This window comes from Thermobia domestica, chromosome 9 (assembly GCF_964235325.1).
Source record: "Thermobia domestica chromosome 9, izTheDome1.hap1.1, whole genome shotgun sequence".
Lineage (NCBI taxonomy): Eukaryota > Metazoa > Arthropoda > Insecta > Zygentoma > Lepismatidae > Thermobia > Thermobia domestica.
The window spans coordinates 159,768,204-159,795,719 of record NC_137462.1 but is presented as its reverse complement, the minus strand read 5'-3'; the positions used below and the strand labels follow the sequence as shown (position 1 = coordinate 159,795,719).

The window sequence follows — 27,516 nt, the reverse complement described above, 5'->3', positions numbered from 1 at the left end:
AGCTCAGTGTGAGCCGTCTCAATGCTGTGTGGTCATCACGCTACTTGTTTTTGCAGCGATTCAAAATGCCAGCGTCAATCGGAAAGTACTGATTGTCATTCATTTTCTGAACGCGCAAAAAGTTAAGCCTACCGAAATGTATAGGCAAATAAGGAATGTTTATGATGATCGTAGTGGGAAGGCATCACTTGGTACGGAAGAACTGAAGGAAAAAGTCGAAGAAAAAAGTTTAGGAAAACCGATGTTTCACTTTGAGTATGTTACATGCATGAGTATGAGCAGTTTGCAAACGATGAGTAACTCAAGCAAGCAGTGACAGTCTGGCTCAACCCTTTGGCGGCAGATGAGTATAACATCAACACTGAAAAACTGGTCCAACGTTATAACAAGTGTCTTGACAACTGTGGCGATTACATAGAAAAGTAGAGTAAAGTCCTGTGGCTTTGTAAATAAAGTTTTGTGCTGATATTTTTGCGCCACCGGTTTACATTTTCTCCCAGTTTTAGGTCATAATTAGGGAGGGAAAAACTTTTTATAAAATCCGAAAAAAAACGACATGTTGGTTTTCTTCAAAGCCGGCTCGGTTTTTCACCGAAACTGGTTTCGGTTTTCTCCAAAAACCGGTTCGTTTTTTTTTTTTTTTTTACCGAAACTGGTTTTGGCTTCAGCAAAAATCGCACTGGTTTTAGTAAAAACTAAAATCTCAAAACTGTTTTGGAAAACACATAAAACTATTTCTGTGGAAACGGAATCGGTTTCCGGAGAACAATGAAACACTATTCTGGTCAGAAATAGAACCAGTTTTGGAAAACCTGAAACCGATTTCGATGAAAAACTGAACCGGTTTTTGAGAAAACAGTAACCGGTTTCGGTAAAAAAGAACCGTTTTTTGGAGAAAATCGGAATCGGTTTTGAAGAAAACTGAAACAGATTCCTGTGAAAAACAGTTTTTTTTAAAATTTTCAAAAACCGGTTTCGGTTTTCCTAAAATCCTGAAACCGAAAAACTGGTTTTTGTGCCCACCACTAATCGTAATAATCTTTTTACCCCTTTTTTGTACATAGGCCCTATTCTTACTGTAAGATTCTAAGATATTATTTTTCATATTACATACTTTTACATTAGTAGCTACTATGTACTCTTAATTGAGTACGCTTCGATATTGGAAGAGTGGACCCGATATACAATTCATACATTCTATAGAGTGCAAGTTACTTTCCTAACCACCAATACAAATGCATCCAACAGTAATGCAATAAAAATGAATGTTCAGTTTGTTAGGCACTTTCTACCGAATGCAAGTATATAAGTCTCGTCCGTTTGATACCCACCTACCAAAGTGTTCCGATTTAGAATATTTATCTCCCATCAGGGATGCAACCATGAGAAGTCTCCCCCCCCCCCCAAAAAAAAATCTTTCTAATTCAACATACGTTTGTACCTTTTCTTAATAAAACTATGCTTGTTTAAATGATTGATGAACATTTGATCTTAATCTTCATCTGTACTCTCTCTCATAAAAACAATTTATCATTTTCTTCTGAAAATATATGTGGAAATATTTTACAATTACTTATCACCTTTTTAGGTCTAGAATAATACCCGTTCAATACTACAAAGATGTAGTGGCTTCTAGTATTAGAGCCTTCCTAACAAAAATTTCTGGGTGTGTACGTGTCTCCCACCGAAGTGTTGGGATTTGGAATAGCAGAAACATGGTTAATGTATTTACAATAAACTCTCCTAAATTCTGCTCTTAACATGCACCTCCTCAAAAAAAAAAAAAAAAAAAAAAAAAAAAAAAAAATCAGCAACATTATTAAAGTTACGCAATGCTCACTCTTAGGCATATCTTTAGTTATAAACGTAAAAAGATGAATATACTTTAAACACATTTTTTGTTTGAACTGGCTAAAATACATTACCACAGTTTTCTACAGTCTAGGATTTCAATTGTGCAAATGAGTCATGATCTCACTTGTGATCTCCACCTATTATTATTATTATTATTATTATTATTATTATTATTATTATTAGTAGTAGTAGTAGTAGTAGTAGTAGTAGTAGTAGTAATAGTAGTAGTAGTAGTAGTAGTAGTAGTAGTAGTGGTAGTAGTAGTAGTGGTAGTAGTAGTAGTAGTAGTAGTAATAGTAGTAGTAGTGGTAGTAGTAGTAGTAGTAGTAATAGTAGTAGTAGTAGTAGTAGTAGTAGTGGTAGTGGTAGTAGTAGTAGTAGTAATAGTAGTAGTAGTAGTAGTGGTAGTAGTAGTAGTAGTAGTAGTAGTAGTAGTAGTAATAGTAGTAGTAGTAGTAGTAGTAGTGGTAGTAGTAGTAGTAGTGGTAGTAGTAGTAGTGGTAGTAGTAGTAGTAGTGGTAGTAGTAGTAGTAGTAGTAGTAGTAGTAATAGTAGTAGTAGTGGTAGTAGTAGTAGTAGTAGTAGTAGTAATAGTAGTAGTAGTAGTAGTGGTAGTGGTAGTAGTAGTAGTAGTAGTGGTAGTAGTAGTAGTGGTAGTAGTAGTAGTAGTAGTAATAGTAGTAGTAGTGGTAGTAGTAGTAGTAGTAGTAATAGTAGTAGTAGTAGTAGTAGTAGTAGTGGTAGTAGTAGTAGTAGTAGTAATAGTAGTAGTAGTGGTAGTAGTAGTAGTAGTAATAGTAGTAGTAGTAGTAGTAGTAGTAGTGGTAGTAGTAGTAGTAGTAGTAGTGGTAGTAGTAGTAGTGGTAGTAGTAGTAGTAGTAGTGGTAGTAGTAGTAGTAGTAGTAGTAGTAGTAGTAATAGTAGTAGTAGTAGTAGTAGTGGTAGTAGTAGTAGTAGTAGTAGTAGTAGTAGTAGTAATAGTAGTAGTAGTAGTAGTAGTAGTAGTAGTAGTAGTAGTAGTGGTAGTAGTAGTGGTAGTAGTAGTAGTAGTAGTAGTAGTAGTGGTAGTAGTAGTAGTAGTAGTAGTGGTAGTAGTAGTAGTGGTAGTAGTAGTAGTAGTAGTAGTAGTAGTAGTAGTAGTGGTAGTAGTAGTAGTAGTAGTGGTAGTAGTAGTAGTAGTAGTAGTAGTAGTAGTAGTAATAGTAGTAGTAGTAGTAGTAGTAGTGGTAGTAGTAGTAGTGGTAGTAGTAGTAGTAGTAGTAGTAGTAGTAGTAGTAGTAGTAGTGGTAGTAGTAGTAGTAGTAGTAGTAGTAGTTGTTGTTGTTGTTGTTGTTGTTGTTGTTGTTGTTTTCGTTGTTGTAGCAGTAGTAGCAGGAGTATAAGTAGTAGTAGTAGTAGTTGTTGTTGTTGTTGTTGTTGTTGTTTTCGTTGTTGTAGCAGTAGTAGCAGGAGTATAAGTAGTAGTAGTAGTATAAGTAGTAGTAGTGGTAATAGTAGTAGTAGTAGTTGTTGTTGTTGTTTGTATTTGCTAGAAATAAATTCCCAAAGTTTCAACTTTTGACATATCCTACATGGTATTTCGTCTTCTTTCCAATCACATTAAGACAGGTAATAAAATAAGACTTAAAAAAACAATATTAACCGATTTTAAAACAACAAAATTGCTTCACCTATGCCGAAGTTAAGAATTACTATTGAATTTCACACAATAATTGTATTTCATATTACACCCGATTGCGTGTTTCATGGTCTACCGAAGCCTATAACAGTATTTCGATAAAATTTACGAGTATATGTATATGGAAACACCAAAGAAGTTAGTTTTTTTTTTTTTTTTTTCAAATAAAAGCAAAATCGAAGTCAAAGTTATTCGTTAAATTGAGCACTTTTTGTTGTCGTTAAAAATTATTCTAAAAGACACTTAGAATTAAAATTTCTCTGCATTTAAATCAACAATTGAGTAGCAAAAGAATTATCTTTGAGGATACAATCCATTAAAAATCTTGTGATGTTGAGCTCAAGAACATTGTTCACATACTCTTGCAGTTTAGCTCATCTGAAGAGGCAAATCTTAATAAAACATTCTCTGAATATTGTAATTAGAGTTGAACAAATTGTAAATGTTCAGAGAAGTGGACAAAGAGGAAGGATGAAAAGAAAGAAAGAAAAAAGGCATTTTTTTAACGTAGTGGGCACCCTGAAATTACAACAATGATGATGATGCTGAGGGAGAATAAAAATGGGTCAATCATTTGGCCGTGACCTAGCCAATGCACGATGGCCTTGTTGTCCACCGATGCAAAGAAATGGGAGTTCCTTGTAATAAATCATATAACATAAGAGGAGGATGTGGTTTAAAAAGATCTTTTCATCGCGGAAACAATACTATAATATTAAAGGGAGAAAAGGAAAGTGGAGAGTGGATAAAGCTCCCTTTCTCTTAGGATTTCTAGTTTATAACTCTTATCTCTTTGCGAAATTAAAATCACAAGAACTTTTGAGTGTTTTCAAAGTTCTTAACGAAGAGTGTTTCTATTTATTTTAATATTTTCAATCTGTGTCTAGGTTATCTTAACACACCAAACCTGAGATACAATCTCAATAGACAAATACAGTTTCAAGAAATAAAAGAATTAAGCATTCTTCACAAATGCATCACACGGAGAGGGTGGTGGTGGAAAGGAACGATTTCTTCCTCATTGTTTTCTACAGGAATTAGGAACAATGTCTCTGAGGTTTTGGAAGTAATTCGGTTCGAGTAAGGTTTCTCATCCTAAATTAGCATTCAGACCAGTGGCGTATTTAGGGGGGTGGCTTCCGGGCTTAAGCCCCCCCCCCCCCGAAATCTTACTTAGTATAGTAAAGTAAATGAAATATCTTGCAGAATTTTCACATTTCCAGGCAAAGCCCCCCCAAAAGTTAGCAAAGCCCCTCCCGAAACAAAATCGTAAATACGCCACTGATTCAGACTAATGATATTTCCTCATATAGAGAAAGCAGAGAAAGCATGGAGATATCTTTTTGTGCATTCTTACAGTGCTTTCGATCTTCGATAAAACAGGAAGCTTTGACATCACCAACAGATGCCATATCAGTACAATGAAAACAAAATCGGTATTTGAACATATTTTGAAACGATTTTTGGCAATAGTCAAAAGAGGAGCCACCAAAAGAAGGTCTCTGACAGTCGCAGTAACGTTTCCACTACTCGTGTGTCAAGGTTTTTTTTCGGTGCATCTATAATGGCAATTTAATTAATGATGTAAGACAGAGTGACCGTAGTTGGTAAGACTAGCACCAAAGTAGGGACTGTACTTTCCCTCCGCATGTGATAAGAAACTGCAGAGACCATCTCTTGTTCGCCCTACTATATCTAAAAATGTCCTGAAGTGTTCTATTCATGCACCCTAGCACTGGTTAATAGGAACTGTCCTGAGCGTGTTGAAAATGTATCAACTTCTGGTGTACCTAATGAGTATATGAGCAGAGGAACATCATCTAAATATTAGGACAATTTACACAACACCGTTTACACATTTACAAGTCGTTTCTTCCCTATACTCACTGGATACATAAGAAATTCGGTTACTTTTTAAACGCATTCAGGGCAGTTCCTATAAACCACTCTTAGATTGCATTTTTTTTTTTTCATTGATAAAACACTTTAGAACATTTTTGGATATATTACACAATAACCATAACATTGTTTCTTTAAAAAAAATGTCCAAATCATGTTCAAATACTTTTTTTTTTTTCGTGTAAAATCTCCATCACTTCTCATTTAACGTAAATAACTCAGTAAAAGGAAACAGAAGATATTTCACGAACAAACAGTTTTTCTACTATTTGTATATACAAACAAAGTTATATAATCTAGCTTGCTTCATCGAGAAGTATATAACATTTAGTTAGTTCATTGAAAACTGGTACCTGAGCTTATTAGTGTGAACACTATATGAACCAGATAACAGAACAAACATACTACTGTCCACATTTTAAACGAGACATGTAGAAGAAAAGCGTTTTAGATAAAAATGATGTATTTGTATGATGTGATGATGTATGGTGTATGATGTATGTTGTTTCAGTTAAACCACTAGTGTAAACATCAGTTTCTTCTTACTTAGGTTTTCGTCCTTTTGTGTCCCTTTCCTTCATTCCTGCTGCTGTTACTTCAACTTTTGCCTTATTTCAGCCCTAAAGTGATGAAAACACCGCAGATTCATGAATAATATTTCTAAATTAATAAACGGGATATAAAACATATCTTTCACTTAGGGAATTCGTCTAAATTTTGGAGGGGCCGGCCCCGGTGTGCGCCCCACCCCAATTCCGTAGATACGAGTCTGTCCCAGACTTGTTGTGTTGCAATGTAAGGTAAGTAATTTAATTTAAAAGTATTATTTTCGGTATATAGAAATAGCTGCCCCCCCAAAAATGTATCTGGCCCTCCGCTTGCCCCCCAAAGAAATTAAAGCTGGCATCGTCGTGGAAGGACATCTCTTTTGGAAGTTCTTTAACGTCATAAAAAAACAAGCAGATATAGCTATTATTTTTTCTAGCTTACGAATGACGGTTAAATGCAAATCCAATTTAATCCTTCAAACATTGTAACAAAATAATAGCGAAATAACTGTCACACTGATAACTTTATGAGGAATTCACCCAACTGAAAGTTTATCGATAAACAGAAAGTAATAATAATTTAACTTCACTTCATAAATTTATATTAACCTCGTTTGTGCGAGACGTAAGCTTTTACTTGTTTCTTTTTTGGTAAACCATTTACTTTCAACTCATTACGCTTTTTTACTTTCAAAATAAACGGAGAAATAGCTCCCAAAATTGAACCTTAACCTACATTCAAAGTATAATTATCGTAGAGTGACTCTCCGATATGAAACTGAAATTTGTGTGTCCTAATTATATTAGGCAGATGGTAAAGGAGAGGTAATAACGTTAGGAGCAATTGTCTTGGGTGTGGGTGTTTTATCTAACATTGAAACATAAAGTACGAAGACTCTCTGCTATAAAGTAGGCCGTGACTGAGACGGAGTAGTAGTAACACGCTCCAACAGCTTCAGGTCATCAGTGCAGGTTGGTGTTCACTTGGCGTCTCTGCGTCTGCGGTCGCGGAAAATGCACCATGAATCTCTTTAGTGTTCCGTGATGTTTCTTCTCAAAAGACGTGATGTTTCGTCACCAGAACCTTAACAGCCAGGATATATATGACACAAATAAAGCTATCCCTATTCATTTAAATGCCACTTTTTTATTTTCTTTTTTATCCATCTTCTTCCTCTTTCTGAAGAAGCTAAGGGAAGAAAAAAATATATTTTTTTTTACAAGAAAGAGTTGACCGTTGTTTGATATTCGTAAATTCAGTTCACGTTCGTTCACACAGAGTTAAAAGTTGACAACAACACTTCTACCACAACACGTCAACCCTGTGACCTTCTTTTCACACATCTCACATTTAGTTAATGTATGCTATTGAAGTGCTATGCATTCTGCAATTCATACATGTGAAATAATTGGTAAGTCATCAAGAGCATGAATATATACATGGTGTTCATTTATTATGTACCCAAAATCTACTGGTGAAATCCTTACACCTAAACAATAATAAAAAAAAAAAAGTCCATATGAACATAAGGCGAAAAACGTGGTGTTTCAAAATTACAAGATGCCGAAATCGAGAAAATTGTAACTTTGAGGCTACCTAGCTCGCAAGCTATGAGAGACATCAAAGGCGGTTTAAAAATGGTAGAAGAACTAGTACATTGTCTATCTAAATAATCATGTTGGAATAATAGAGTTGGAACGTATCGGTGCAACGGATTTTATAGAGGGAGCTGCGGTACAGGTTACGCTCCTCCCACTCTCTCTTTAAAATCATGTGCGACGGTACAACCCAACTCTGAAACATGGTTATTTAGATAGACAGTGTACTAGTTTCTCTAATATTTCTTTGACCGCCGTTGATATCTCTCATAGTTTTTGAGGTAGGCAGCCTCAAAGTCTCAATTTTCTCGATTTCGGCATCTCGTAGCTTTAAAACAACGCATTGTTCGCCTTATGTTCATATGGACTTTCTTTAAATATTGTTTAGGTGTGAGAATTTCACCAGTTGATTTTTGGCTACATAATAAATGAACACTCTGTATCTATCTACCTATCTATCCTAACTATATATAAAACTACATGAGCTGACATAAATTATTAAGCACTTCCTCTAGTACTACAATGATTAAATTTGGAATGATTGTAGCTTTCCCGAAATAACCCACAGGAAAATTGCCAAAAGTGAATATTTTTAATGTTTAGGGGGTCTAAAGAGGGGATGAAGAACTTCCCCATGTTATTTAAATGGGCCAGTTTTGGACCTATAATCTCATGTTTTAGTTACTTAGAATAAAAACTTGAAATTCGGTATGCTTGTACCTTTTCGTTAGTGTTACCTAAGTGAATCATCAGAAATAGAAATTTCCAACCGTAGAGTGATATTCCACAAGCAAAATGTCCTAAAATGGATGAAACATAGTCAAAAAAAAAAAAAAAAAAAAAAAACACGAAATATAAAGGTAATATCAATGGAAAATCAATGGAAAACAAATAATTCCTCCACTATCTCAAAAACCAAAAAGGGAGATGACTCAAATTCATCTTAATATAGAAGAGACTATGTAGAGTCTATATTCGAAACGCAAATTGTTCTAATATGGATGGAATATAGTAAAAAGAAAAAAAAGCACGAAAAATGAAATGAAATTTTTGAGTTTTACGTCCCACGGTTATGCCGGTTAGGCTAAAGGAGACGGTAATGATGAGAGATGAATGAAATGGTGGAATGAAGGAAGTGAGAGGAAATGGGGAGAACCCCGAGAAAACCCACGCACAAGGTGTTTGTCCACCACAAAGTTCACTTGGCGGGAGCGGGGTTTGAACCCGGGCCCCCAAGCACCACAGATGAACGCTCTGCCACTGAGCCACCGAGACCCCAAAAGAAGTACGAAACATGAACAATAAAGTCTTTGGAAAATCAATTAAAAAATTAAGTCGTCCACAAATCTCAAGAACTATAATAACAAGCTAGCTAATTGAAAGCTTATTACAAAGATGTAATGAAGAGCTTAAAAATGATGTATAGCACGTAAAGTAAATATGGATATAACATTGTCAGAAACCAAATTGATTTACTCGGATGTTATGTGCTGAAGTACCGGTATCTCACCTCTGGATTGACTTGATCACGTGACAGAGACTGGTTCTTATGGCAAACCGGATAAGCCTTTTGAACATCAAAATCTCCATTGCCTTACATTGGAGCTGATATCTCACTGTTGACTGGCCATTGATATAAAATTTCCCCCAAAACTTTATATTGCCGAATTTTAATTTCCATAGAATTTGTTTATCATGAATATTGCCCTTGCACTCTGCGGCTACATACAAACTTGTTTTTTTTTTTTTCTTTCTTTCGAAATGTGACTCCTAAGAGGGTAGAAGGGTTATTTGGAAATCTTTCTTGCGTTCTCCAGATGTCCCAAGCTATTAATAATACAACTTTGAAAGTGTAGAAGTATTCTCACGTACTCAAGTCAAAAAGATACTTCGCGAGATGCGACCTCTAAAGAGGAAAAAAGGAAGAAGATCTTGAATATTTTGTATTAGGCGTGGAACTTTGAGATTTTCTATAAAGGTAACCAAGAAAGTTCTATCGCTTTTTCACCCATAACTTTCGAACATTGATATGTCACCTAAGACAAACCTGGAAGATCAAAATTAGTCCCCATCAGCATCGACGACCTTCTGCCAACGTTCTGGAAGGCCATGGATTCCATCGCGGTAGAACTTGGTGGGCTGTGAAGCTAAGAAGGTATCAAGTGCATTTTGCACCTCTACTAGGGATTTGAACTCGTGTCCTCTATGGTGGTTGTCCAAGGAATGAAACAGGTAATAATCGGACGTTGCAATGTCCGGGGAGTGTGGCTGATGCAATAGTGTTTCCCATCCAAGGCGTAGAGTGGTGTCCCGAGTCATCCTAGCCACGTGAATCTTAGCGTTGTCCTGTAACAGGAGGACCCCTTTGCGATTCAGAAGTGCTGCCTCCAGAGTTTTGAGTTTTTCTTGAACACGGCTCAACTGCTGACAGTACATAGTTGTATTGATACTCTGACCAGCTGATAGCAGTTCCCGATTCATGATACTGCGAGTAATCCACCAAACACATAAAAGGACCTTCTTCTTAGGCAGTGTTGGTTTCGGCTGTTTTGGAACCGGTCAGTACCACATTACAGAAATGTAGGTGAGTGGTAACTTTTCAGTTTGATGTGAAATCTTAACCACATATATTCCTCTAGTTATACTGAGAATGCATTCAAAAGCGTGATTTTCTGCTTGAATAAACATAAGTAATACAGCTTAACGCTTGACATAAAAGTATTTCAGATGAAAGTATTTTGATGTTGTTTCACAGATGAATGTGTCATTAGTGTTAAAAACTCCAGTGCAACAAAATGTCTTAAGGTTCAGAAAGATATGGAGAATCGGCTGGGCATCTGTAGGTAATGCTTGGAGAGTGCATTAAATTCTATAAGTCAACTCCACAAACATAAACTATAAACGATTTCAAATCGTGTGTGTTTTACTTTTTGCTCATTAGTAGTAATACATATTCAATACGTGATTTGGACGCACTCTATGTTGTTTCAACCTGATAAACTATCGTTTTTTTTTTTCGGGAGGGGGGCAAAAAATCAATTCATTATTTTATTGATAAATAACATTGCCTAACGTGTGCGAGGATAAGTTACAAATGTGGTAAGGTAATATTTTATTTTATTTTATTTTATTTTATTAAAAAAAAAGTTTTTTTTCTGAATACGTGAAAAGTTAGCCTTTACAACTGTCCACGCTGCAAAACAACATGCAGTTTTTGTCCCACCCGATAAATATTGATGCGTACCAAACATTTACATTAAGAATTTCTGCGATTAATTCTTTTTTTCTGCTCCTCGCAATTGATTATAAGCAATTTGCAAATTTTTAAAATTACACTTTTGGTCATTCAAATAATTTCTAGAATTTAACGTTACGGTTTGTATCATTAGTTTTATTCGCAAAATATTTCCATAGACAACGCTAAATTTTGTCACAAAAATCATATCTCTATCATTCTTACTTAAAAAAGTATACTTGATCAAAGTTTGGGTTGCATTTCTTTTGAAACACTCTGCAGTTTGAGGCTTAATAACTCGCAGGGTAACTACGTAGTGGTGTTAAAACATAGGTAATTTGAAAATAAAAATGAAATTATCTTTCAGAAGCTATCTATTATGATTTTTACGTAATACCCTTAATTTCTATCCCTGTAATAACTGTAAAATATAAAACACAAGTTAAGCACATTTAGTACAGATGTTGGGGAAAATTGATGAAATAGTGTTTATAGAGTGTACTTTGCGTGTCCAAAAGCGTTAATTAATTCTCTAAAAGTAATATCTAGTATGACATGTGTAAAACACTTCTTCTCGACAAACAGTTCGAAAAAAAAAAGTGATGACACGTTTTGCAAATACATCTGGAACACTATTTGGAAAACATAGTATCTAAAAGGGGTGAATATGTGTAATCTAGAGGTGTTCAAAGAGTGTCGGTAATGTGTAAAGTGTCCTACTGTGTCTAAAAGTAACTTCTTTGTTTTTTGCAGTGCTTGGAACGATTCTTCTAATATAGAATTATCTAACGTATCCTGACCTAACTTAATCTAAAGTACTTATGAAAGAACATTAAGTACTTTATGGTGACTTGCTTTATAAGAAAAGTTGTGGTTTGTTATCTTACCGAAAAAAAATATATACTTCGTTTTATTTGCATTAGTTCTGCTAGTAGCAATCAACAACACAAAAAAGGAAACATATTTACATGCTTCCATTATAATTCTTATGATTATATACGTATAAACGCATTTAATGCGGAAGTGTAATTCTTGCATAAGAGCTGCACTTTGATTGAAACTGGGGTAGAAGTAAATACGTTATAACACGCTACTTTAAATTACAGCACAATCACTAGCTTAGTAGCTATATTTAACTTATACTCGTTTACTTTTTTTTTTTTTTTGTCATGGTTCTAATGCAATGTTTTTATGCTAAATGGCATGAGAAAAATAGCGAAAAGAAAATTATAGAGTGGTTAGTTATCTACGAAATAATACGGTGATATTACCTGTCAAGCATTATCTTAAAATTATGGGGTTTGTAGCAATGCATAGTATTCTACTGTGTGGAACGAGGAGAAAAAACAAAATGAATAAACACAACAAAAGTTTTCTTTTTTTTAAAAAAAGAAAACTTAAATCATGAGTCATAAGTTGACGCATAAATTGGCATTTAAAAAAACAATGCCAGTTTATGTTTAGTACTAACCATTTATTTGTGTAAGCTAGTACTAGGGAAAAAATCGTCCTTCATAATTTTAGCAAATCTCTATTATGAGTTCACATTGCATTTACCTAACATTTAACAGCTCAACATTTTATCCTCAAATAAGCATATAACGATGTATTTCATGTATTTTTCCCTAATTCTTGTCCCAAATCACAATTAGTTCGAAATAGCAAGTTGCGGAGGCAAACAGCAATTCAACTTGGATGCATCAGAAGGATTTTCAACAACGACATTTACTCTTCCGAATTTCGTTCTATGAGGTTCGCAAATATGAATCTTTAGATATAATTTGTTTCTGTATAATTTATCAAACTGTTTCAGCTAGATCTCATAGTTTTCAAGAAAGAAAACTTAAAAAAAAAAAAACATTAATTGCGGAAAAATATTCGGTGAAAACATTGTCCAGCATTACAAATTTCAGTTTTCTTTATCTCTTAAAACTTTTAAGAAATCCACAAGTTTTACAGACCCGTGCCAGAAAACTTTACCTCAAACAATTAATTCAGTTCTCTCTCTCTCTGTTTCTCTCTGTCTTTTGTCCTGTGGATATCTTCCTTTATAGACTATATGAACATCATGGAGTGATCCGTGTCTTCTTATCAAAATGTCAACATTCAAATTGAGTTGTTGCTAGTCGTATGACCGCAGTCATAAAAAAAAAAACAACATAAAAATAATAAAGAGACAAGATAAGGTATATACATATTTTGCATTATATACGTCTTATGTCAAGATGAGAAGGTGTTTTCTCACTTTAGGAGGACTTTGACATTGTATAAAATCTAATGACGTAAATTCACCTAGACATAATTTTCTCTCTTAACAAAGACACTACAGGATTTTTCATGACTTGCACTATTAGAAAAGAAAAGAATATTAATGTATTTTGTAAAACGTTCGTTACTATTCATAACATATCTGTATGGATAGCGAATATATAAAGAATTTATCATAATTTCAAACAAACACACATATCTATATCTATCCATCTCTCTCTCTCTCAATGTGTGTGTGTGTGTAGGGTGTTTCAAAATAACACCGACAACGTTTGGGAGGTGATTCTTGACACCAAAATAAGACGAAAAGTATGGTGCAACCTAGGTGCACAGATGCTTCCTTTCGGAGTTATAGGCTGCCAAAAACATAAAGTTTAAAGATTCATAATTCCAATACTATGTACCTACCCGATCCTACCGTAGTCGGGTCAAGACTTTAGTTAGGAACTAGTATGTGTCCTATCCGAATATCAACGTTTCAGAATCCTGCGGTACTTCCGCGACTATTTTTAAAGAGGTAGTCTCTAAGGTACTTCAAATTCTATGCCCGTAGCCAAACAAGCCTCTATAAAAATTGTATGAGTACCTTAGGATTCTGAAACATGTATTTTTGGATAGTGCACATATTAGTTTCTAAGTGAAGTCTTGACCCGACTACGGTAGGTTCCATATTTTTGGGGATATGGTCCTTTAAAGTTCACTTTTTCATGTTTTCTGCAACCTATAACTACGAAAGGAACCATTTGTGCACTCAGGTCTATCTATAGTTTTTGTCTTATCTTGGTATCAGGAATCACCTCCCAAATATTGTCGGTGTTGTTTTGAAACACCCTGTATAACTTTTTTTAATGATTTCGTTAGCTTATGATATTAGAGTATAATGGATTTCTTTCAAGAGGTGAGACATCAATTTCATCGAATTGAACAAAACTATATGCGATATAGTAAATACACAACAAATTCGAAAATATGTCATCAATAAGATGAAACTGATCTACATAGGGTCTATGTAAAAATGAAAGTGACTATGTTTGTGCCTTAATGACTCTTGCATCATCCGAACGATCTCGATCAAATTTTCAACGTAGATGAGGTTCGGGCATGGATTTTTTTTTAATCATTTCACTTTGATGGTGCAACTTCGGGAAGAAGTTAGAGGGGAGATATGTAAAAATGATCCAAAATGACCGATATTGGTGTTGAATTCATAGTTTTCCGGGTTGCTGAGAAGAACAGTGACACTTTCGATGCTGTTTAAATCCAAAATCAGTCCCTATTAGTACTCCTAAGGATGGATGGTGACATGTAAAATAATTGAAAATTACCGATACTGGTGTCATTCATAGTTTTTGGAATCCGTAAGGTGATTGGTGACAGTTTTGATGCCCTTTATGTTGAAAATGAAACATTCTGTCCGTGCGAAGAACGGGCATTCTGCATTCTGCTAGTAAGTTTTACCAATATATACCTGTATATTCCCAACAAGTCTTTCACTACTACACTAGCAAGACAATAGTCTATGCTATGATTGACAAGATATAGTAACCTAAAATTATCATTGGCTATTAAACTTGGTTTTGTAGTGTTTCGTCTCAGTAGCTTTTAGTCCCAAGGCAAAGTCCGTACCATTTCATCCCGGTGTAGTAGTGTTTCGTCCTAGTAGGGTTTCGTTCCAGTGCAAATCCGTGCCAGTTAGTCTCGAGCTATTTTTATTGATTAGTAAACAGGCTAATGAGTAGAGTTTCATCCCAGTGACACATAGGTGATGACTCACACGTCGATCTACCGGTAGTTCGTGAGACTTAAACTAGGTGGTAGCACAGCCGTGTAGGCCTACTAGGCACTCCGAACACTTGCTAACGTTATTTGTATCAGTGTTCACCAATGGAGTTTTCTAAAACTAAGAGAGATCAATCCAGTTTGATATTTAATGGATATCGATATACAAAGAAGACAGAGAGGAAGTGTGGTGAAATTGTTTGGCATTGTGTTGCACGGCCATGTAAAGGAAAAGTGTTTACCAGCAACGGAGAATTTGAGAGCAACGAAGAACAGAGGCACGATTGTGTTCTTGATGTTGCCAGCATTGATGTACACAAGACCATATTGCAGGCGAAGAAAAAGGTTGTCTACGTTCGTCTATTTCAGACTATCCTTCGAGTAGTACCAGAATGGTCTCCTGAAACCATAAACATCGATTTCGAGGCAGGAACTTTGGAAGCTACTAAACATGTCTTCCCAATAGCTAAACTACAATATTGTTTCTTTCATTTTCATTTTTCTCAAAGTCTCTGGAGGAAGGTGCAAAATATCGGTCTGACAAATATGTATATAGCAAATAAGGAAGTACAGGACTCTATCAGGACGTGTGCTGCCTTAGTCTTTTTGAAGCCAGCAGAAGTGGAGGAAGAATGGCTACATATCCACAGTACCACAGAAGACCACGAAAAACTGACTGAATTTTTCGACTACTTTGTTGACCAGTGGTTGCAAAATCCACAAATATCAGTTGACATGTGAAACTGCTACCAAAGATGATAGCGAACAAATAACGCTGTAAGGTTGGAATCATCGCATAAACTCAGTTGCGGGTAAACCACACCCCCTAGTGAAATATTTGGTTTTATACTTGAAAAAAGGAAGCAGAATGTTGAGATGCGAAGGTTATGAGGATAGAGTGAAATTTAGAAAAGGTGAAAAGGAAGAAAAAGTATGTTTCGATGGATGACAGAATTGTAAGAGCAACCGAGTCACTGGAAAAGTCAGGAGACACCGGGAAGTTCTTAAGAAATGTCTCTTACGTAATCCACATGGATTAAAGAAGTTATTTGACGAAATTATTGATAGGAATATTCCAATATCATTTTATAAGTGATAAAGCGCTTGTTTCAATTTTATTTTTGATACTAGGCCTTAAGTTTTAAGGTCGGGTGCTGTAATAAGATAGACTTTTTAGTTTGGGTTACTTACTACCCCCTTTCGTATATGTTGAATGCGAAGCTTACGGCAGGTCCACTTCTGTCAGAGAGGTGCCAATAAGAGAGCACGCGGTCCTGCCTGGTGCTAACAATGGACCTTATTGCATCGTAAACATAATCAATGTGTTAGTGTGTGTGTTTGTGTGTCTGGACGAAACGCTACTCGATCAGGTAGCGGGCCGAAACCTAAGCTTCATATTCGTGGAATTGGGACGACACGTGGTGGGATTGGGACAAAACGCTACTGGGACGAAACGCTACTTGAGACAAAACGACACGACACGTTAAACTTTAATTTCAAATATTCTTCAGTTAATGTTTTCAGAGATGCACGTATTTCTTGTAATCGTTATGCGATTAATAATTTCAGAGTGTCAGTATATTTTAGTTATGTGCACATTAATGAATAAGTATTGCAAGATGTTTCTTGACAAATAGCTTGTGATATTAGGTTAGAGGGTCATAGCGTATTGATTCGATATCGGAGACAAGAGAAACCTTTGAATGGGCCGAAAACGAGACGGTAGAACCAATGGTATCTCAATAGGCAGACACGTCCAAATTCATCCAAATCTATTCCGGGAGGTCCAAAGCTTTTCAAAAAGTCCAAATCAATGTGAGGATAAATTATATTAAAATTTGTAATATAACCTTAAAGTTAGACTAAATTTACAGATCGGGATTTTGTAACGGCTAAAATCGGGATTTGGGAAGGTCCGGACCTGCAAAACTCATCTCCTGTATATGTCCCTGCCAATAGGTGAATTCAAAAGATAGCTAAATGAGTCACAAAATCTAGTCAAAATAGCAAACCCCTTTCTCAACGATTGCTCAATTGATAGCAGAGAGAAATTAATAATCAAATAAGCAAAATGTTTCTAAGTTTCAATGTATATCTAAAGCATACTGCAGTGCTCTTTCTGGTATTCTCAAATAAGATACTTTCTTTCTTGAAATATTTACAGTATAGTTTGTCTGTATTATTGATAAGATTCTATACATCCCTCGAATTCCTTTCTTTGCCCACAATTTCTGCAGTTATGTTTGTTCATATAGATGGCAGTTGTTCTAGGATAAAACTTAAAAGACACCATGCATGTCGAAATGTACAATCAAAATTCTCGATTGTAAATTAATTAAACTTTGAAATTAGCTATAACAAAGTGGAATTTTCAGAAACCCAATTTACAGAGACCATGCTAGTAAGTGATAATGATGAACAACATACGTAAAACAGGTTGTGGCGTGGCAATGTCAATACTATTACTATCAGCGGCATTAGCAAGATAGCAAATCACACTTCGTTCTATTTCTATTCATAATTTTAGATAAATTTTGATTAGAAAGATATTAAACTATACCTAAGGATAAATTGCTAGAAACTGGGAACTTTGAATGCAAATTGGTCAAATTTGTAGTTAATAGCTAAAGACACATATATGGCAGGATTTCTATCTAAAATGAGAAGCTAGCAGTGAAAATAGCAACGCTTTCCGAAACTTTTTGCCGTCATGTTTCCGTTTGGGGCTTAAAAGAAAGAGGGATTTTGCAAAAGCAATAGTTTAAGTCGATTTTCTGAAGGTTGAAGAAAAAGGATTCAGCAAGCAAACCAATATAACATTTGTCAAGTACGGAAGAAAACAGAAGCCAGGAGGAGAGAAGAACATGCTTTCCTGTGTATCACATGCAACCCTCTTTAAAATACACCCTCCGTATCAGAGTTGTCAGGTGTAAAGAATGTTGTCGCATGTCTTTTTGAAGAGTTTCAATGAAACTTTTTTTTTTTTGTAGTTATGGTGCACCCCCCTCAGAAAATCAAGGATTCGACCCTAAACACACATTTACTAGCTAAAGATCATGTAAAAATGGCTAGATTCAGCCATAATATGGCTAAATGACAATACTGTATAGAATAACGTAACAAAGATCAATATCAACTCCGAATGGATTGATAGAACAAAGAACCTAAAGTGATGGAGTGTACTTCGTAACCCAGTCTGATCTGGTGGCCTGAACATACCCGGCGACTCAGAGATGGCCGATATAATATTAGCTCTTCAGCATTACTCACGAATGTTTATGGTTGACTAATAGATATGTCCATTCTTCGCACAGGAAGAATAAGAAGGAAGTTTATAAATATGAAACCGGAAATTTGAATGCTTTTCTTGTAGAAATTATCACCTTTTTTCTCCAGAAACGGAATTTAAAAACCAAATTATGCAAATTGTCATATTTGGGCACTTTCTGAACAAAGGAAAACTGGATATTTTTATAAAATTGACCCCATTCCTCCCCACTTATATGTAGAATTTTCAGAAATGCTCAAACGTATTTTTTTATTTATTTTTTTAAAATGAAAAGTCTATACCAAAGTTTCATCTCTCTAATATCAGAGATTCATAAAATACTTAATTCTTGGCAAACAAATTTACCTCGCACTTTACCCCTCTTAGAATTAAAAAAAAAATCCTTTCTTACCTCTGGTTTCCGTGACAAGAAGAATATTCTATCCAAATTTAACGTTTCTACCTGAAGTAGCATAACTTGGTTTAAGATGAGTAAGTCATTACCACTCTTTGTTATATATACAACAGTATACGTTAATGATATCCATTACTCGAGGTTGAGTCGATTCCCGATGTGATATTTCTTAATTAAGATGTTATGTTTCGAATATATTTCAAATATAACTTTATATTTATTCAGCTTCCCACACTGAAAAATAATACAATATTTTTTTTCTTTAATTCAGACTAACCAAAAGAATCTAACAAAATACTGTTTTTACTCAGTGGCATCTCTCATATTCTACATAACAGTTGTTACAGGTTCCCAGAATTAAACTTTGACGTCTCTCGAAAGAAAAACGTATAACATTTCCTTTCTGTGATTCTTATATCCTTACACTTTGATAGAACTTTATAGTTATCCTTCAGTGTAGAACTTTGACACGCATGCGCATAGAATAGAGAAAAACAATGATAGATGTAGTGAGAAAATAGAGAGCGAGTAGACAATTATGCTTGTTAGAATTACATGAGAAACTTCATATATATATACTCCATATGTATGACGATATTTCGCCTTTTCCGAGCCCGGAAGAAAGAATTTCAACAAACAAGAATTTTCCAGTTTGTTCTTTCGCTTCTGTTAGGAATTTGGTTTGTTACTATGGACGAAACATTAGTAAAATTCAAATTTCAGTAGAAAGTACATGTCGCCATTCCTGATCATAAAGAAATATTTCGATTTAACATAGAATTTAAAGAATTAACTGACTAGCTTAAAGAGTTTACACGTTAAGTTCCCTCTCTTTGGCTATTAGATCATGTGTAGAACGCTTCAGCTATTCTCCTCAAATTTGTAATGACTGAATACTTCTTAGGCACTAAGTAAGGGATTTTCAATGTAAGCAAAGATTAGGACTTTTTTTTTAATAGCATGTTAAGTGTTAACGATGGAACAAGAAAGAAGCAATTTTGACGTTTATGATGCATGTTGAAATATCCTTCTTAAAAAAATAACTGTAACTTAACTATGGCTTAAGGAAACAAACACCACAGGAACAAATATTCGATGTAGCATTCTATTCTATGCAAATCCAACTCATTTTGCATTGTTGTTAACAAACTTTCTAAAATTATCTTCTTAAATGTCCTGTTTATTTATTTATTTTATTTTAAAGAAGATGTCCTGTTTATTTATTTATTTTATTTTAAAGAAGTTCAAGATACAGTCATCAGGGATACTAAAATAAAAAGAGGGAACTAAATTTTGGAAGAAAAAAGTAATCAAGGGATTATAGTTAAAGATACCATCTCATCATTTGCCTGGTGATGGGTCCATGAATAAAAATTTAAGAAAAAGACTTATATAATGTTTCCTATAGAGTATTGTACTCTATTAGGTTAGAGATATAGATACTATGTAAAAAAAAGTAATGAAAAAAAGATTGGGGACTTTAGAAATGTGAGTATGGAGAAGAATGGAGAAAATTAACATGGATCGAACAGCAAACTTATGAGGAAGTGTTAGAAATAAGGGGAAGACAAAAACAATTTTTAGTCGTCATTAAAAAAGGGAAAACAAGTTGATTGAAACGTTGACTAAGAAGAAGCTCTATTCTGAGAGACGTGGTAGAAGGTACGGTGGTAGGAAAAAGAGGGAAAGCCCAAAGAGACTACAGTTTAAGGGTGCTATTTCCAACACAAAACGAAGGGGTTATCTGAGGAGCGAGGTGCACGGAAGCTTCTCAGTTACAGCACCTGATTTGATAATAATGGTAGACGGTAAGTATGACGGTGATTGAAAATGCCAAAATGTCAAAATTCTGGGTCACAATAGCCAGACGCGAGAATCGAAATATGAATTCCGTTAGTGTTTCATTTATCATACATTTGCTCGGCTGACTTTTAGAACCATTTAACACAATTGAACAAACTTTTAATTGATAATCTAGTACTCGTATGGCTATTCTACTTATAACAAATGAAATGATTAGCTGCAAAATTATTTCCACTGATGGTGAATGTTCTAAAGCATCTTCATTCGATTCATCGAGCGTGTAACAGATGCTGTGACTAATTCGAAACTTAGCGTGTTATTATTCCCCCTTATATTTCTTTTGTTTCTATTATAGAATAATGTTAGTGGTTTAGTTGTAAGTCGCGTGGCACCAACCGTGTCTGAAGTCGTGATGGTATTTCCTTTCCAAAGAACTCCTACAGAGCACGAAGCAGTCATTCATTCTCTTTTAAATGTTGGTTTCATCTTCTCAGTCGTTCTGCAAAAGCCTTGAAGCTTTCCTAGTGCCTGACCTTAGCCTTGTAACAAGATGTTGACATAAGAGTCAGATTAGAAATGGATCTGCATATGCACGAACTATTTCATGGACTGTTGAGCATTTAACTATTTCATTTCACGTACTGGACGCTTTTTCTTCTTTTTATTTATTTTATTTTGTGAGTCGAAATTTGTTGTATATTTCATTTGACAGAAATATTCTTTATATAAAGTTTGAGTTGATTTAATTTTTGAATTTATCATCCCGTTCAGCAGCGAGGCTATATGAGATGTGGCAGAACAGTTTAACATTGGGATCCAAACAACATGAGCTACCACCGGGAATTGAACGCGGGCCTCAAACGCCAAAGGCGTGTAGGCTAACCACTTAGCCATGAGGCATCCCTCTTTATAAAAAGAATAAAGTTAAGAGCGAAGTGTTTATTCTTATTGGGTGAAAAGTGTGCAATTTTTAGTACGTTATAGTTCCAACAGGAAACAAATTCTGGGCTTACACGTACACTGCAAAAAAATAAAGGAACTAATGTTAAACACAATAGGACACTTTACACATTACCGACACTCTTTGAACACCTACAGATTACACATATTCACCCCTTGTAGATAGCCCTACTGTGTTTTCCAAGTAGTGTCCCAGATGTATTTGCAAAATGTGTCATCACTTTGTTTTTGAACTGCTTGCCGAGAAGAAGTGGTTTAAATATGTCATACTAGATATTGTTTCTAGAGAATTAATTAACGCTTTTTGACACGCGAAGCACACTTTACAAACACTATTTCATTAATTTTCCCATCAACATCTGTACTGAAAGTGTTTAAATGGTGTTTTATTTTTTACAGTGTAGCCAAAAATTTCAGACTGTGATGTTCCGGGTTTGTTCCGCGGCGGGAGAAAAACCAAGTTGCAGAGAGGCAAACCACACTATACATATGTAAAACCAGCTTCAGTTCAATGAATTTTAATCTTTCTATGCATAATGAATGTTTTACATCAGCTTTCTTCGATTCCTCAAGTGGGAACTTGTAACGTTATATCGCTCGACAGTGATTAATTGGAACTTAGCGTGCTATTTTTGTTTGTCACATTTATTTTGACATGAAATAAAATGAAATCTTGTAGTTTTATACCCCATGTTTATGCCCTGCAGCCCAAAGAAGATAGAGAATGAATGAAATGGTGAAATGAAAAAAGTGGGAGGAAACGGAAGGACCAGAAAGAAACACGGTGTTTGTGCATCACAAAGACCACTTGGCGCGTTCTAGGATCGAACCAAGCAGGGACCCTTATATTTCTTTTGTTTTTATTATATAATAGAAGAATATTTATAGTTCAGTTGCAAATTAAATGATGGCCATTTCTTTTTGGCAGCAAGTTTACCACTATTTAATCTCAAACAAACAAATAGATAAAAATTGCCACCTAAAGGGAAATCCAGAAAAAATGCGTTTTGCAAAAGTAATTACTTATTTCTTTTTTATATAACATTGGATCTACATACAGTTGAATTATATGTGAAGTAAGCAAGTAAATTAATTGTTACAAAATTTGTGCAGAAATGTGGGTAAATTATTAGTGTGAAATACAACTCCTGTGTTAAATATCATTCTTTTGTTTAATAATCTCCACAGCTTCATTTATATATATTGTATTGTCATATAATATAGACAACTTCATTTATATATATATTGTCATATAATATAGACATATATATAAAATAGTCTTTGTATTGCAGAGCATCGTACGTTAAATGCGGATAGTCATTCACGTTAACATCCTAACAAATATAAGTTTTTCATTAAAGGTAATGAATATTAGCGTTACATGTCATTCGATAGGAGTATATATATATATATAGTGGCGGATCCAGGATGTGATCAAGGGAGGGGCTAAACCATAGTTTGCCGCTTTATTGAGTATAAGGCAGGATTGAAGCCCATTTTATCCAGTGTATACTTGAGCGTCAAGGGGGATATAGCCCCTATAGCCCATTTGTATCCGCGCATATATATATATATATATATATATATATATATATATATATATATATATATATATATATATATATATATATATATATATATATATATACAATTGTATCCTAAAAATTAGTGTTATTCCAATTCAGATATAAAACTTAGAAAACAGAAATTAGCAGAATTATAGGAGTTAGTGTGTAATATGATAATCGTTTTGACAAAAGTCTAAAGAAAAAGAAATTCACTTTTCCTCAGCAGAAGAAAAAAAAATATGGTCGAAATAAGCCTAAATCCAAAGCTCTTTATCGGTTTATGCTACACAAGAAAAGCACGTCAAAATAGCCATTTAACATTGGCATAAACTCGAACGTTGTTACTCAAGAACATGACGTAAAAATCACAACAACCATTAAGACGAGACTGTACGACACAACAAGCAAGAGAAAAGTTTAGAAGTGATGATGGACAAGGTATTAAATGCCCGCTCTTCATACGGGAAGAAGAAAATGTGTGAAAATGTTTAAAAAATATATACACTTGAAGTACTTTTTTTATCTCTAGTACTTCTTGATGCATTTGATCTCATACAGCTACCTAAACACTCACATTATTACTCCTGAACAAGTTTTTAAAACACCAAGACCTATCAAATCGTTTTCACATGACCCTAAAGAAATGGGCTCACCTAAATTTATGACAATTATTATGCAAGGTCTTTGGTTGACCTTCATTTCCCAGCAAATATTTATTTTTTAAAAGGAATCCACACTTTTTTTTTTCAAAACTTGAGACAAAATAAATTAGTTACTTGCGCTAGAATTCGGAAGATTCTCCCCGTCATGTGAGAATAAAAACACAAAATGAATTTTCTAAAAACCAGTTAAATGTCTTTCCCAGTCCCAGAACTTAACCAAATTGACTTCTCGCATGGATTATTCACATTGTGTATGTCAAAATATTTAGTATACATATTTCAGTGAAAGGTATTCTCAACATGCCCCAGTTTCGCAAGTTGCAGTGGCACACTTTCTGGACAAGTTCGAAGAGACACATACAGTTAAGGACAGGCTAGAATCAGGTAGGCCCTAACGAAGGTAAAGGTACAACCGTGCTTGCATCGTTTGTTAAGTTTTCAAAGCGCAGCAAACACGGATTATCACGTCAGCCAATCCTGCATTTGTAGGGTATTATAGACGCATAATTGGCATCCTTACAAGTCTGCACCTGCAACAACATCTTTCTAAGGATGTCCCAGATAAAAAAAAGCAATTCTGTGATTGGGCAGTAGAACAATTGCGATAGGACTCCAACTTTGCGATGCAATTTTTATGTATCGATGAAACAAATTTTCATGTTACAGGAGAGGTAAACAAACAAAATCTATGCTAGTACTCTCTAGATAACCCAAGTAGACAAATCTGTGTAAAATGGTTGATGCAGAGAAAATTATGGTGTGCACAGGGATCTAAGGAACAAGTATCATTGGCCCTTTTGTTATTCCTAGTACCTTAACTGCAGATCGTTAATTGGACATGTTAAAATATCTCATTCTTCCCTCAGTGTTGGATCCGGATGGCAGCTCTCCCCATTTTACCAACATGATGGGGTGCCACCTCATTATGCACAGCAGGTCGTCAATATCTAGATGAACAATTTCTTTGTCGAGGGAATGGCCTGATTGATCACCTGATTTATCACCATTAGATTTTACCTGTGGGTCACTTAAAGGAAGTGGCATATGTCGAAAAGATTATGTGTTTGGGTCAATTGTAGCAAAGGATACAGATTACATGTGCACAAATCACACCTGAGACATTGCTCGGTGTTCATACAGTTTGGGAGACACGTCTGCAAACACTGACGCATTTTGTCATTGAGCACATTTTGCAAGAGGTAATCTGAGTTTCGTGTGATTATAATTCATAATAATTATAGTTATGTTAAATCCCATTACACTATTGAGTTTCTCTTATAATTCTAGCTCAGTTTCATATATCACATCACCACTCTCGCATTCAAATTTTTTGAGCGAGTTTCAAAATGACGAGCGAGAAAGAGTTACAATTTTTCTGAGAACTCAGATTTGTAATTGAAATTTTGTATTTTTACGAATAATGAAAAATAATCAAAAAAGGCATCAAATAACTGGAAAACATGAACTTGGTATTTTTCTTACAGAAAATCGAAAAAAAAAACACTTAACAAAGTAGGACATTTTGTCATAAATACAGAACTTCACTTATAACTTTTTCCCATTTATATTAGTTTTAATACATTTGCTACCACCAAAATTCAAAGTGGAATCTTATTGCTAGCCCAACAACAACAAAACATTTTTAGACCAGTGTTTAATAGATTTTTTTTTTGTTTTCTTGTGCATTTTTCTACTATTGAATCTTGATTCTACTACTATCTAACAAGGTAAGGTCAAAAATGATTTCGGATAGTTTCTAAGCCAACTAATAAGGGCTGCCAAGTTTATCCCACGGTTATACTACTTTGACTAAAAGAGATGAATGTGTAAAGAAAGTGAATGCTTATGAAAGCATTTACGGAATGAACATATAAGGAAACGAGAAAACTCGTGGGGGGGGGCTCAGTGGTAGAGCGTTCACCTCCGGTGCTTGGGGTCCCTGGTTCGAACCCAACTCGAGCCGTGTGGACTTTGTGGTGGACAAATATCGTACTCGTGGATTTTTCTCAGGGTTCTCCCGTTTCCTCCCCTTTCTTCATTCCACCATTTCACTTATCTCTCATCATCACCGTCTCTTTTAGCCTAACCGTCATAACCGTGGGACGTAAAACTTAAAGATTTCATTTCATTTTCAAACGAGAAAACTCGTGGGTACAATCTTGTCCGACAAAAACTTACAAGGCCTGAGATCAAACTTTAGGGATCCTTTGCATCAGAGATAAGACTTGTACAGCTGATTCCCGCACAAGTAGTATCATTCATGATATGGAAGAGAAAAATAAATAATTACGGTCGCCTGTGATAAGTAGGATTTTTGACTTGTAATACCCTCTAGATATGGCCTTGTTTCTTTACTCTGTGCGCGAAAAACTTGCTTAAATGTTTATTTACATAATGTTCCGAATATCTGGAAAGTAAAACTTGGATTGATAATGATGATGATGGAGGAAGAGGAAAAGGGTTATGAATCTAAATTGGTTAACTCAAGGCCGCCCGTTAAGAGTTCTTCTAAAGTTCAGGCCTTACTAAACTGTTCTTGCATAAGAGAACAGCAAATTTACCCAATCTCAAAACATTCGTTATACCTATTTCCTGATAAAATTTATGACCAAAAGGCCAATAATTCATCAGGTTTGGAGTATTTGAATTTTTTTTTGCATCACATCTCGTAAGTCCTAATAGTCGTTATGCCCATTTCAAGATAATTTATCTTGAATCATTAATTATCTTGAAAGATCCAATGATTCATCAAGTTTGGAGCATTTGTATAAATTTTGGAGTTGATTTTGCATTTGTCAGGTTTCTCTGTACATTTGGGGGAGGGGGGCGGCATTTAGATGGAGAAGGCATATATGAGGATTTTAAGACGGATTGTATTCAAATTATGCCAAATATTGTATATTCACAAATACAATGAGTGGGTCCACATGAGTTTTGGGGGAGGCCATGGCCCCCCAGTATCGGCGCCCTTGATAGCAACGTATTATCTGGTAATATATACCCATATAATCAATTATATTATTTATGTCTTCTGAATGTAGTACCTTCCATTACATTGCCTTAACAAGAGACACAAAACTCGAGTGGGAAATAATAATAATAATAATAATAATAATAATAATAATAATAATAATAATAATAATAATAATAATAATAATAATAATAATAATAATAATAATAGTTGCTTAGTTAACATATTCCGGAGAACTTCTTAACATTATATGCATTGTTGCTCTAATATGATAAATCAATTTCTTCCAAGCAGTTAAATTATTTATTTGTGGGCATCTTAATCTGTACTTGAAACATTTGCTATAGAAGACTATATTTAGTTCTTACGTTAACAGATGAATACTCACCGACGACTACACTGCATAGCGTAGAATAGAAACACATTATGAAAACCAAAACACAAACAGTAGTCGGAAGTAACGTCATCCGGAACATGCCCAGCTGACGAAAGTCGCTGGACTTTGTATGTTAAAGATGCCGCATAACTCACTTTTTTCCCGTTCTGTGTTTGGGATTGGATATCTCGTTACTGTCACCTGGCAAAATGACTGAGATGTTTGCAAACTCTGTTTTTTATCTACATAACACGAGTCTATGTTTCTTCTGTGTTAACGAATGTTATCTGTCGTTGCATCATTACCTCATCTAAATATCATTGCTAAAGAGCTTCGGTATTTCTGAAAACCATACAAGCAGCGTTCGTATGTATTGCAATGACTTCTCCAGTTCTCACGTTTCTTCAATTTGTTTTGTAATGCGTTAAAAAATCGTTATCTTTGATCATTGGTATCTGCCACTGATAGTATCGTAATTAGAAAAGAATAACATTCAAATTTTCTACCACCGATCTTCTACTTTAAAGCGATTTTCTTAATATTCTATCTCGTTAAACCATCAATTAACGATTTTTAAAGCCTAAAAATCGAGGAGATTGACTCTGTTTCTGAATTTCTGGAATTGATTTCGGG

The 27,516-nt window shown here is 34.8% G+C and overlaps 1 protein-coding gene across 1 annotated transcript in view; it reads right to left on the bottom strand.

The window, feature by feature from the left end:
* The window catches only part of LOC145694186 (uncharacterized), a 45,164-nt gene extending 18,097 nt beyond the window's left edge, over positions 1–27,067 (bottom strand). Inside the window, exon 1 of the mRNA XM_081770299.1 lies at positions 26,896–27,067. Within this exon, the coding sequence (XP_081626425.1) occupies positions 26,896–26,983 (88 nt within the window). The 5' untranslated portion in view covers positions 26,984–27,067. The remainder of the gene's footprint in view (positions 1–26,895) is intronic.
* Positions 27,068–27,516: the final 449 nt, after the last annotated feature.